General features: G+C 45.5%; 1 protein-coding gene across 1 annotated transcript; it reads left to right on the top strand.

The window, feature by feature from the left end:
- The first annotated feature begins 820 nt into the window (after nt 1–820).
- On the top strand, nt 821–4,017 carry TLNRD1 (talin rod domain containing 1). Its single transcript, XM_010298311.2, has one exon. The coding sequence runs from the start codon at nt 2,162–2,164 to the stop codon at nt 3,227–3,229; it is 1,068 nt and encodes a 355-aa protein (XP_010296613.2). The 5' UTR covers nt 821–2,161; the 3' UTR covers nt 3,230–4,017.
- Nucleotides 4,018–13,017: the final 9,000 nt, after the last annotated feature.

Below are 13,017 nucleotides of genomic sequence, written 5' to 3'. Positions count from 1 at the left end.
CATATTTACAGCACCAATCACGGCTTTTTAACGCAATGACAGCGAAGCCAGCCGACCCACCGGCCGTAAGGAAGGCCGCTGTCTTTGGCACTGCGGAACTGTCTTTGATCCACTACCGTACGGGCTGAAACAGGGAATGGATTCTGCTACCTGAAGCCTGACAGTCCGCAAAGGACGCTCAGTGCCGCGGCCCCGGCGCTGCCAGCCCTGCGTCTCCTTCCCGAACCCCGCCGAGCGCTGACAGGGCCGGGAGTTCTCACCGGAACGTCCAACTTACCTGGCGGGCTGCCCGGGGCAGCGGGCCTGGCGGGCGCGGGAAGCGGCACCCGGGACGCCTGTGCCCCGGCGGGCTGGGGCGGCTTCTCGGCTCCCCCCTCGGCATCTCTCCGTCTCCGAGATCCGACCGCACGGCGCGCTCCTGCCCAATCGGCGGCCGCACCAGCCCACCCGGGCCGAGCTCATCCGGCTGTCCCTCTCCGGCTCCGCTTCACTTTCCTCCCACCAGCCTTGGCCTCTCCCTCCCCACGCTCACCCCCACGCCGTGCATTTATTTATTCAGTCAGCCCTCTTTAATCCCCCGCCCGGCGGGGACGGGGTTCGCCTCACGCCGGCGGGGCAGCGCCCGTGAGGGGGCGCGGCGCCCGTTGGTGCCGTTGGCCGGTGTCTGGCGCGGGCCCGCGGCCGCCGGTCGGTCGGTCGGTCGGTCGGTGCCGGCCGCGGCACGGCGCTGCTGCCCCCTCCGCCCGGGAGGAGCGTGAGGCGGCGGGCGTGGAGCGGGGCGGCGGGGGGAGGGCAGGATTTAAACGAAGGGCGGTGACACCGCACAAAAGATTTCGATAGGCTTAAGTGAGGTTACAGCAAAGGCAACGGGGAGGGGGGAGCCTCCCTCAGAGCCATGCAGCGTCTGGCTGGCAGATCCGCCGCAGCCGCCTCTTCCCAATAGTTTGTCTGAAAGCCTGAGAAAGGGAATTTAAAAGAAGATCCTCCCCGCTTCTTTTTTTTTTTTTTTGCTTTTCTTTTTTTTTTTTTTTTTTTTTTTTCCCTGGGAGTTGGCGACTCAGCCAGAAAACATGGCAGGAGGAGCACAAGGCCGGGCGGGTCGCAGCATCCGCGGCTGTAGCCCGGAGCCACCACCCTTGTTTGCGGGAAGAGCCTAAGTTGGCGCGGCGGCGGCCACAGCGGGAGCCGGGCGAGGAGGGGCCGGCGGCGCCGAGTCTGCGGGGCCCTGGGCGACGGGGCATGGACCGCGGCGGCGGGGAGAGAGCTCGCAACGGCCGCGTGAATGGTCGAGGCAGGAAGGAGTGAGGCAGCGGCAGAAGGAAGGGGAACGGATCCCGCCCGCCCGCCCCCAGCACCCGGATCCGGTGGATTTTTTTTTCCCCCCCTCTCTTTATTTTTTTTTTTCCTTCCCCTCCCGCGGTCCCCACCCCCACTCCCGTCCCGGCTCCCCGCGGTGCCTTCCCCGCGGTGCCCTCTCCCCTCCCCGGCCCGGCGGCGGGGTACGCGGCGGGGCTGTGGCGGCGCGGGGCGGCGGGCGGGCCACACCCTCCGCGGCGCTTCCTGCGAGCCGGCGGCGCGGGGCCGCGGCGGGCGCGCCGGGGGCGGCACATGGTGCGCAGCCGCCGCCCCTCCGGCCCTTGCGAGCTGCGCCCGGCTGGCGCTCGCCGACCGGAGGAGCCGGGGGCACGGTAGCAACTTGGAGGGCTGCGCCCTTGCTCGAACTCCGTGCGACTGCTGGGCGTCTCTGAGGTATTCCGTCTCGTAAAGGGAACTTTGCGCAGGATCCCGCAGCCGGGAAGCCGGAGGAGGTGGTGGAAGGGAGGGAAGTCAACGTGCGGAAAAAGAAAAAAAAAAAAATATTTTTAGCTAAACGATGCCGGAACGGGGCCCGGGGGCTCCCGGCGAGCGCCGACCCGCCGCGGGAGCGCCGTAGGAGCGAAGGCTGGCGCCGGAGCGGGGCGGGCGCCCCGGCGGAGCTCGCTCCCCGCAGCAGCGGCAGCCCCGGCGCCCAGAGCCTTTTCTTGCTTCCCGGCGATTAATGGAATGATGTTGCGGAAAAGGCAGAGCGATCCTGCCGGGCTCAGTCGGGACTGCTCGGGCGGCGGTGGCAGAGGCGGTGGCAGCGGGGTAGCGAGCGGCATGCGAGTGCCCCCCCGGCGCTATGGCTAGCGGTGGCTCTGGCAAGTCCAGCAGCGAGGTGTCTGGCGGCGGCATCCCCAGCAGCAGTTCCCTGCAGAGGAAGAAGCTCATCTCTATCTGCGACCACTGCAAGATCAAGATGCAACTGGTGGCTGATCTGCTGCTGCTGTCGAGCGAGACCAGGCCGGTGAACACTGAGAGCCTGTCTGTCTTCGGTGAGTCCTTCGAGAAGTGCAGGGACACGATCATTGCCAGGACCAAAGGACTCTCCATCTTGACCCATGACGTCCAGAGCCAGCTCAACATGGGACGCTTCGGGGAGGTGGGGGAAAGCCTGATGGAGATGGGGGAGCTGGTGGTCTCCCTGACCGAATGCTCTGCCCACGCTGCCTACCTGGCTGCAGTGGAGACGCCGGGGGCCCAGCCTGCTATGCCCGGCTTGGTGGATCGCTACAAGGTGACCCGATGTAGGCATGAGGTGGAGCACGGCTGCGGGGTCTTGAAGACCACCCCTTTGGCAGATATGAGCCCTCAGCTCCTGCTGGAGGTTTCTCAGAACATGTCCAAGAACTTGAAATTCCTGACTGACGCCTGCGTGCTGGCCAGTGAGAAATCCAAGGATAAATTTGCTAAGGAGCAGTTCAAACTCAGTGTCAAATGTATGAGCACCAGCGCCTCTGCCCTCTTGGCGTGTGTCAAGGAGGTCAAGACTTCACCCAGCGAGCTGACCAGGAACCGATGCGTCTTGTTCAGTGGACCTTTGGTGCAGTCTGTCTATGCTCTGGTGGGCTTTGCCACTGAGCCCCAGTTTTTGGGTAAAGCTGCCACCATTAATCCAGAGGGCAAAGCTGTGCAAACTGCCATCCTAGGAGGAGCCATGAGTGTGGTATCTGCTTGTGTGCTCCTGACCCAATGCCTCAGGGATATAGCCCAACACCCCGAAAGTAGCACCAAAATGAGCGATTACAGGGAAAGGTTGAGGAACTCAGCTTGCGCCGTCTCGGATGGTTGCAACCTGTTATCTCAGGCACTAAGAGAAAGATCTTCACCCAGGACTTTACCGCCAGTGAACTCCAATTCTGTGAATTAACCCCCACATCTTCTGTTTAGATCCCAGTCATTGCTAAAGGAAAATAATATCCCACCTCCTCGCCCCTTTTTTGTATACCAAAGAATTTGCTTGGATGAGCCCAATCCTTTGATTTCATGTGTTGAAGAAGCAGAGCATATTCAAACTATACGTACTAATAAAGGTAGCCAGTTTTGGCTTCTTTTTATTTTACTTTAAAGTCAAGCAAGTATCTGCAGATAAATTTTCCTTTACTCAACAAGGTCTTTCACAAAGATGGTAATAACAACTGTTTAAAAGTTTTTTATATTTGGGGAGGTGGGGGTATCTTAGGGAAAAAAAAAAAGAGAAAAAAAAAAAAGCTTTAATCGCGCTGGGTGCGGTTTTTAAAGTTTGTCTTGTCTTGTCTTCCGAAATTTCCCTTCTAAATTTTACTGTTCGGTTGTGCAGGAAAAAGGTTACCTCAGTTCTCACTCATTTAAAAAAAAAAAAGAAAAACCCAACAACACATAGATGATGGATGTAGCTACTATTTTGTTTGTTTTTGTTTTGTATGACTTTTTTATTTTGCATCAAGTGTTAGGTTAGAAGTGCATTTGGTGTGTAGGAGTGGAAGGACTGGAGGTTGTGATTATGTTTCCATGTGTTGATTTCCAAACTGGGGGAAAAGCTACTGTGAGTGTTCAAACAAACAAACAAAAAATTACACTATAACAAAAGTGATTTTTAATTTTTTTTTCCAATGTCAGTTTTTATCTTGCATGTACTGGAGTATTTATTTCATCTATTAAAATGTTATGTTTCTCAGATGTCTTTCCGTGAATCTCTTAATACTTGAATAATTGAACAACTAGGCCTGTTTGCATTGTATGTCATTTTCCCCAGGGAATGGGTGGTACAAATGTAACTGTAGTTCTAGACAGCAGCATACAGGCTGCAATTCAGTTCTTTTATTTTTATAAATACTGTCCCTCCTGCAGTACCACCCCTCCTCCTCAGGACGCCTCTGATAGAGATACTCTGTTGTTGTATTTATGGAAAGCTGGACAGTGCTGTATGCGTTGGGACTGCTGTAGCTGCGGAGCGCTGGCGGCTGCTGCAGCGGGGCACAGGCTGGCTTTTTTTGTCTTTATCGGCAGCATTCTGTGTTATCTTTGAGAAGTTTGTGTATTTTTAACTCTTGCAGATGTGGGCCATCTGTGTTAAATTTGTGAGTTTCCATATGAATTTATTAAGGATTTCTTGGAAAAACTTTTCCTTGCTGGATAGCCCCGCTTGTTCCGTGTGTCTGCTTAGGAACGTGCAGGTTTGCCAGAGTGGACCCTTTGATTCCTCAGAGATGTGTGTCGGAGCCCCTCAGTACAGATTTCTGTCAAAGTAGTTTGATGTTGCAAATAATGGGAAAAGTTAGCTAACTTCTGAGGGCCGCATCCACCTCCAGTTGAATTCCTTGGGAATTGTGAGTGGACCTTAGGGAATACTGCAGCAGTTCCCATAATTGCACTGATTATTTTTTTTCAGCCTGGTCTTTGTGGACCTGTGGGGTCTGTTGCCTTCTGTGTGTTCCAAGAAGGTAAATAGAAGAGCAAGTCTTCTGGCAAGGAGGCTTTCTTTGCCTGCCCAGCTCCATTGCATAACTGGATTTTTTTTTTTCATAGGTCTGCAAATCGAACAATGTTGAAAGCTACTGGGGAATGTACCTTAAAGATGTTACCATGATTTAAACCTTTACTGTACAAGTACTGTCCTGTTTATTCCTTTGAAGAAGTAAACAGTTTGAGTTTGGATATGGAACAGTCCCGGAGTGCTAAAAGGTCTTCCTGTTACAGCTTTATTGTTTCTCTTGCATGTGATGCTTTTACTTAATTTAAAACATGAGTAAAACATCATTGGGTAGTGGACAAATATGTCCTGTCAAAGGAGATGTGCGCTAAGCTTATATATCTATATCTTTGGTGTTAGAAAAAACAATTCCTTAATTGTGAACCCCAGTATTAGGTTTTGTTTATTTTTAAATGAAACTTTTCTGACTTCAGGGAATCATATGATTAAGACTTTTCTTTGTGAAAAATCAGTCCAAGCTGCATTCCTCAGGGGTATGATTTGCTCCCTACGTTATCTCTGATGCAATATAACCCTAGCAGTATGTGCTGCAGAGGCATGGATGTCTATATCTATTTTGATAAATAAATAAATATACACACACTGTTCTAAGTTTGACTGAGATGCCTCCACAGGTATTTCCTCAGAGGCGCTCTCACATGTGCATGTACACGCGTTTTCCCATCTGGATGGCAGGGACAGCTGTAGGACTCCGGAGGGATTCACAGGAGGCCAAGGCTATCTACAGGGAGGTCCCTGTGCCTCTGTAGTGTTGGCGGTTGTCTGCTTCGCTATCCTTTGTGTCTCCCTCCCTTGTAGCGTTCTCTGTGGAAGCTGAGGTACCATCCCCATCTACCCTTCCTACTTTTCCGCAGTTGCACTGAGGGGAAGGAGGAAAAAGGGAGTGTAGCGATCGCCCTGCTTTCGGGATGTAGTGTCTTCTGTGGGCACAGTACCGGGGTGGCATCCTTCAGCTCCAGTCCTTTATGTTACCGTGACCTACGTTTGTGAGGCCTGCTGCCACATACAAACCAGGGTGCTGAGGGGCAGCTCTGCAGCATGTCTGACAAAAAAAAAAAAAGAAAAAGTAACGTCCTGCTGGCTCTTTTGATGTTTCTACTTAATAATTTTTGGCGCTGCTGAACTAATTAGATTCTTTTTGATTCATTTATACGTTATTGAGGTTATATGGATCACAGTGCAGCCTCCTTATTACCTCTGCATATGAAAGGCAATATATTATTAGTGATGATAGCGCCAATTTTTGTTGTGGTAAGACTTCGCTTTAAGTGGTTTAGTGCAATTTTTGTTGTAACAAGGATACTGCAGATTCTTCCCCCTTTTCTGATTATATTTTAAAGTGAAGCACATGCATGCGTATATAAATAAGTATGAATCTTCTTTTTCCTTTTTTTTAACACAAAAGGAAAACGAATGGCTCTTAATCTCCCTTTGCTTTTGAGGTGTGTGGGTTTTGGCAGATTCAGTTTTATAAAACAAAACATGAAATGTAGCCAGGCCATGATTTTAGTTAAGAGGCTGATTAAAAATATATATACTAAATTCACCAAAGTAACTTCCTGTAACATTTTAAAATAACAGTAATTCTAAGACTTAAAAATGTTCAGTTTTTTCTTTCCAGAGTAGAACTCGCACAAAGGGAGCCATGCGCTCCCTGGCCTCAGTTCAAGAGAGTATCTGTCAAAATCTGTGCTATTCTTATAATTAGCACCACAAAGTTTAAAAAAAAAAAAAAAGCTTTTGATGCAAACAAGTACAAGTGTTGTTACGCACTCTGAGTAAATGATTAACAGGAAAAACTCTCTATATACATATACACATTGTGGCATTTTCTGAGCTGAAAGAGTGTGGTTCCACTACTACGTCTGAACATATGTATATTTTAAATGCTGTAGTGCCATATTCATAAAGACTTAATGTATATTGTGGTAATCTATTTGGCATCTATTCCTAAAGAATATTAATTCTGATATAAGACACTATTTCAGTAGGTATATTGATGTTGTTCATTTACTTTGTACTTTCTGGGACAGAAAAAAATACATAATGGACTAGTTGTCCGGGTGCAATTGCAGGCCACATCGAGGTCACTGATTATCACTTGCCATCATACTTTCGACCCTTGTTGCCCAAATGCTTACACCATTTAGGTCAACAGGTAGTGTCACTCTATTTCAACACAGGCTTAGACACACATGAGACTTATTTTCTAATCTGGAACCTTGGGGATAGTGACAAAAGAAAACTTAATATTTCAGGGTGCTTAAATGCACTATTAGAGTAGATCTATGACATATGGGATATAAGAAAAGGGTTAACTTATTTCTAAACACATTATGCAATGCGCATCTGTAGCCAAAAATAACACTGTCCCCACCAAAAGAGAATTAAGCTTCTTTTTTAAATGTAAGAAATTTTTAACAGGCAAGAAGTTGTCGCTTTTGTATTGTCTGTGAATTTGGTATTACCTTTTAATTGCTGCTTCGTCATAGTGAAGTTCATTATTGATTTAATACAGCAGCTGAGTCTTGGAATTTGAGATTGGAGCAATGTGTTTTCTGATTCTGAAAAAAAATAAGTTCTGTAAGGCAACCAGTAAACTATCAGCAAAATGGTATTGAAAAGCAAGTACACTATTTAAAGGAATTTGCAAATGTAAATCCATGTTATTTTTCAAAACTAAGAAAAAAAAGACCATGGGTCAGATAATTCCCTTTACTTTTTACCACAGGAAATGATCAAAGTAGCAGAAAATCTGCTCTTTTTGGCCAAACTTCTGTCAGAGACAGAAGGGGTCGAGCCAACACATGGTGTATGCAGCCTTGCAGCAAGAGGGGATGTGGCTGATGGGAAAGGAGGTGGAACCAGAGAAAATCCGTAGGGTAATACCTCCTATTAAACCCACAGGAATTTTCCTATTCTAGATAAAACAGAGGCTGATCCAATAAAGCAAATCTCAAACAACGCAACCTTTCTTTCCGTGCTGTTAGACGCTTGCGAATGAAGATGTGGGGCTAGGAGTGGTTGGGATGCTCTGCGTCGAGCAGCCGTATTGCTGTAGGGAACCAAGGGCCTAAGGGTTGCCCTAAGATACGTAAGAAGTACAGGCAAAAATGTGTACCTGCCAGAACGGTTTGGTAGGAAGTGAAGGGGTTGGGTTTTACTGTTGTTTTTTTTTTTCTTTCTTCCCTATCAAGCTCTTTCTAGACTTCACAAGCAGAAGCAGATGGTAGAGACCAGTACATTTTACTTCTTTGTTCTTGCTGCCTGTGAAAGGTGCCAGATGGGCAATGATAAAGATAGAAATTCTCTTCCTGTACCCCAGGGATAGCAAAAATGCAGAGCTTCAACCTGCCCTATCCTCACAGGACCACCATAACGTGTTTTTTTGGGGCCCACTGGTTTCACTCCTTGACTTTTTGCCAAGAATCTGACAGAAAATCCCCCTGGCAACTTGGCAGGGGCATCAAAATCATTAAAATATTTTACATAGGACACCAAACCACCACCAGGTTTGGATCATTCACAAATGGGCCAAAAAATATACAGGCTAGGTATGAAGTGCGAGGCCAGATCCTTCATATGAGTAACTTGGAAAATTAAATACTGGGTACTCTGAGAGGTGTTTATTTATTTGGGAATTATGAATTATCAAAACTTTTATATGAACAGTTCAAAGCTATATTTAATTAACATAATTAGCAGTAGCATTTGGAGCCATTTTCATAATGAAGATGGACACCTATGAACATGAAGGGCCTCACCCTTCATAGACTCCATGAAGTCTGTGTAATTAAATATTAATATTTTCCATCAACTGTTAAAATGCTAGAGGTCATCTTGTGTTGCAAAGCAAGGAATTATATATTGATTTTTTCACTAATCTGAATCTTAGTAGAATTGAGTTTTATTGTATTGGAGTCCTTTGAACCTAAAGATTTTTTATTTTGTGGTTTTTTTTTTTTTAACCACACAGGGTATGATGCTGTATTTCAACAAAGTCAAAAGCAGCATTTCAAAATTAAGGCAGAGATTCCTGGGGTCTTTTGTCAGTTTGCCAGACTCTTGTTCCTGTTCTAACTTAATTTTTTATAATTTCCTTTTATGTTAATAAAGGCTTCTTGTGGCTGTAAAAGTTGAAGTTGTCTTACTCCATAGACAGCCTGGTTCTTATGTAGATACTATTTAGATTATTTAGAAATCCTGCTGTTTGCCAGATGGAGCTCTTTTGGGTTTTATGTTAAATACTTGGAAAGCTAAATAGCTTGATTTTTCTCTCCTCCTTCCCTTCCTCCCTCCCTTCCTCTCCCAACAAAATAAATAAATAAATACTTGAAAAGTGATTACTAACAAGTTGCTTAACTTCAGTTTTAAAATCAAATTAGTTGATGAGGTAAAGTGACTGCAAGTATGAGATACCTCAGAGCAGTAGGGTTTTGGTGGGGGTTTAACTTAACCTACCAAGATTTTAAACCAACAGTTTTTCTCCAGGTTTGTGTGGGCAGCAGGAACGTGAACTTTAGACTAAGGATAGAGATTCCTGAAAAGCAAAGAACACGGTCCTGAACTCTGCAGTAGCATTTCTTACAGGATCCGGACTTCAGATGGAAACCCCAGGATGGTCTTAGCCTCCAGTGCCTCTTAGGATTGCTGGAAATAACTTGAAGGGTGCGGTTCAGTGGTCTGCTAGGCTGCTGCGAGACGCTTGTATCCCTAAATTCGTTTAACCAGCTGTCAGATAAGCAAGGGTCTCTGCGGCAGCTCCCGTGTCTCTCGCCTTCCTGCTCTGAATGTTTAGGTGAGCCAGTGGGGAGGTGAGATTTGACATCAGGTTCTCCCATCGCCAGCATGGAGCCTTGAGGTTGTTTACAAATCATACTGTTGGCACTGCGAGCCCGTACCGATGCCAGGGTGGACTCACAGTGGGGTGGTTTGAAACTGCGTTTATTCCACTGCCCTTTGGGGTGCTTCACTCTTCAGCCCATTCGCTCAGTTGAGTTCCCAGGGTCTCCATTAGTGTGCAGAGCATCAGCCAGGCCAGGTCTGGTTGGCCTTTGTCTGGACCTTGGCAATTGTGAGGCTTCATTTGGTTGAAATTCAGGCAACCTGCTGAGTCTAAGAATGTTTCTCAAAAGAGCAGTGCCTGTTGGGCACTGTGCCGTTGATGCGCTGGGGGACCTTCTGTTTCACACTCAATGTATACAAGGTGTTCTTCCAGCTCATGCAGAAGGTGCTTGGGAAACACTGGGAGTTAACATCCCACTAATCATAATTCTGTTGTCATCAATTGCCAAACAGTCAAGCCAGACAGTAATTTTGGCCTCCAGGGTTACATTTTTAAAGTACAGAGTAAAAAAAATGCCATTTCCTAGTCAATTTTTTTGGTATGTACTGATTCTGTCTGGTTCACATTAAATATAGGAAGTCTTTTGAATCGGTAGGCATGCTGTTCAGGTGTACTTTGGCCCCTGTTTGCATTCTGAACATGGACATTATGGAAAAAAGAACAGTCAGGTAGATCTATATGTGCAGTGTGACAAATTATAGGCTCTGTAGCACTTCTGAATTGGCATGCAGTTAATGCTCTGGTCTTATTTAAATGCTTCAAATGTAATCGATGTTTAAAAATTTACTTTGTGTTTAAAAATTTACTATGGAATCAATCTGTTCTGGCAACATTAGATTCATAGTTCAAAAACTTTATCCCCTTTTATCATCTTAAAATAGCAATTAGTCTGAAACTTTTCAATCTCTGGGTCTGGCTTAAAAAACAAAAAGGAAATCGAGCCCTATATTTCAGTTTTAATATTTTCAAAAGCTTTAAAGCTAATGGGAAGACCTATTTTAAATTACAGAGCATGGAAAAATAGTGGGCGTGTTCTCTTTCATGTGCAAGTGAGCTATTGTTTCTCCGTTCGTAATTAAAAACTTGCGTTTTTAGAAGCTGAGATTGATCCTAGGCCTTGTGAGAAAATCTGTGAGCTATCTGCACGAAATTTCCTTAATACTGACTTCAGGCATGAACTCATTCAGAATCTGTAATCTTGTCTTCTCTTGTGACTGTCATATTAGAGGAGTTTGTCCCAACAGCCTGTAAATGGAGCCGGTAGCATCTGAACAGGCTGAAAAGCAGTTGTTGAAGTGAGTGGTACAAGCTCCAGAGACATGCAAGTACTATCTTTGAAACCTCAGAGATGGGTGCTGCTGGTTAGGGCACTGCAGGTTGTAATACTCATGAGAAGTTACAATGAAATATAGGACTGAAAAAAGCTACGAGCAAGAGAGATTTGTTTCAAAGTAGGCTGCAATTTATAGTTTTTACGGGAAAAAAAATTGGTCAGAACTGTAAGAGTATTTAGGGGCTTAACTGTCATTGATTTTCAGTGGGAGCTGTATGTCTAGGTGTTTTGTGGACCCGGTCATTTGTGATGAACTTTGAATGCCTGTGGTTTTAAAATTAATTGTAGGATGTTGTGGTAGACTTTTAAACTCTATAAAGCTAGGAAATCTGCAGTTGAAGTACAAACATGGGCCATAATTCTGTTCCTGCCATCCTGACCTTTCCGCATGGGTTAAAAGCTCTTGTTATCCTTCCATACTCCCTGGCTGGCGAGCAGCCAGAGGCGCAGCTCTACCTCATTTCTCCTTATGGTTGCCAGATGCCAGCATCGTGCATCTTACCTTCACATCAGAATCCCAGATTTCACCTCTCTCCCTCTACCCTCTGCTCCTGATGCAACACCCAGATGACGAACAGAGATCCCTTTGTACTCTCTACGTGTTATCCTCATACCAGCCATGAACATAAAGATCATTCATGCTAATTGAGGTCCAGATCACATTAGAAACATACCTGAGCTCTCTGTATGCAAATTCCGACTACCTCAGTACCACATACACCCTTTAAAAATAGGTCTAGAATTGTTGCCTGTACTCCATATTCCCTGGAACTGGGTTTCACACACAGTTTGTCAAAGAGCTCTAATGCTACTCAGAAGAAAGAGTCGTCTGACTTTAGGTATTTATGAGGTGCTTTACTAAAAAGCACCCCAACTAATGGGGGGTGGTGGGTGAGCTGGATACCATGAGATGTAGGTTAGTGGCTAGCTTAAAGTTGTGGTAACGATGGGTGCCAGTTTCCCCACTGGGCTTTGTGTGGCATTTTCTGCCTCAGTTTTAATTAACTATACTGTTCTGCTAACTATGTGTAGTGAGTTAACCTGCAACTTTGAGTTCAATAACAGAGAGGTAGCATCTGAATTTACATTGCTCTATAAAATCTATTTATTGATGAATCTCCTATAATTTTTCTATATTGGACCATGATGCTTCTTTTAAAGTTTCTTGTCTTGCCACAAGTTTTTTGTTTTTCAAAATTACCTTAATTTTCTCTCCAACTGGGAAAAAAACCCAAACAAAAACCTACTTGGTGCATTTATCCAATTCAGTACCTATCTGCCTTTGTATGGACAGTTCCAAGATAATTAGATGAATATCACTTTCTTTGAAAAATAATTTTACTTTTAAATATCAAAGTCATAGTTTGAAACTTGTGCGCATTTTGGTTTGTATGTGATTAAAACCACATCTGTTCATTGGGTAGAACAGAGGAAAAGGCATGCTTTTCTGTCTTGGTACATAAAATAACAAAAGGCCAAATGTTCTTCTTTGGTTCGCTTACACGATCGTACCATAGTACCCAAAAATGCCTGGCTGCATCAGTATTGTTGTTTTGGACACTGAGTATCCTTTTGATTACAGGCGCAGCGCTTTGCAGTCAGTTGGGGTGGGGGGAATCGGTTGAAGGACCCTGTAAGTACATTACAACGTTCTGTATTAAGAATGGTTTTGTTTAAGACAAGAAAGCTCAAATCAGAATATGCGCCAATTCTTTGTAAGAGCCCACTCATTTGGCAAAGGAATTGCATTAATTACATCTTGTTTTCTGTACTGTGTCATTACAGAAGAGAGAGCACATGCTGCACTTGTAAGGGGATGAAATAATTCACTCACATGTTTGAAGCTTTTGCTGTATTTTTCCCTTTTCCTTTGAAAATAATGGTGGCCTGTAGAAGACTTTCCCTGGATGATAAATATGCTTTGCAAATATACAGTGGTGCTTGGAAGCTTGAGTAAAACAGACTTTTAAATTAAAACTCAAAGATCTATCTGATAGAAATATGATA

Source organism: Balearica regulorum, chromosome 12, assembly GCF_011004875.1.
Source record: "Balearica regulorum gibbericeps isolate bBalReg1 chromosome 12, bBalReg1.pri, whole genome shotgun sequence".
NCBI classification, from domain to species: Eukaryota; Metazoa; Chordata; class Aves; order Gruiformes; family Gruidae; genus Balearica; species Balearica regulorum.
This window is presented reverse-complemented; position numbering and strand designations above follow the sequence as displayed.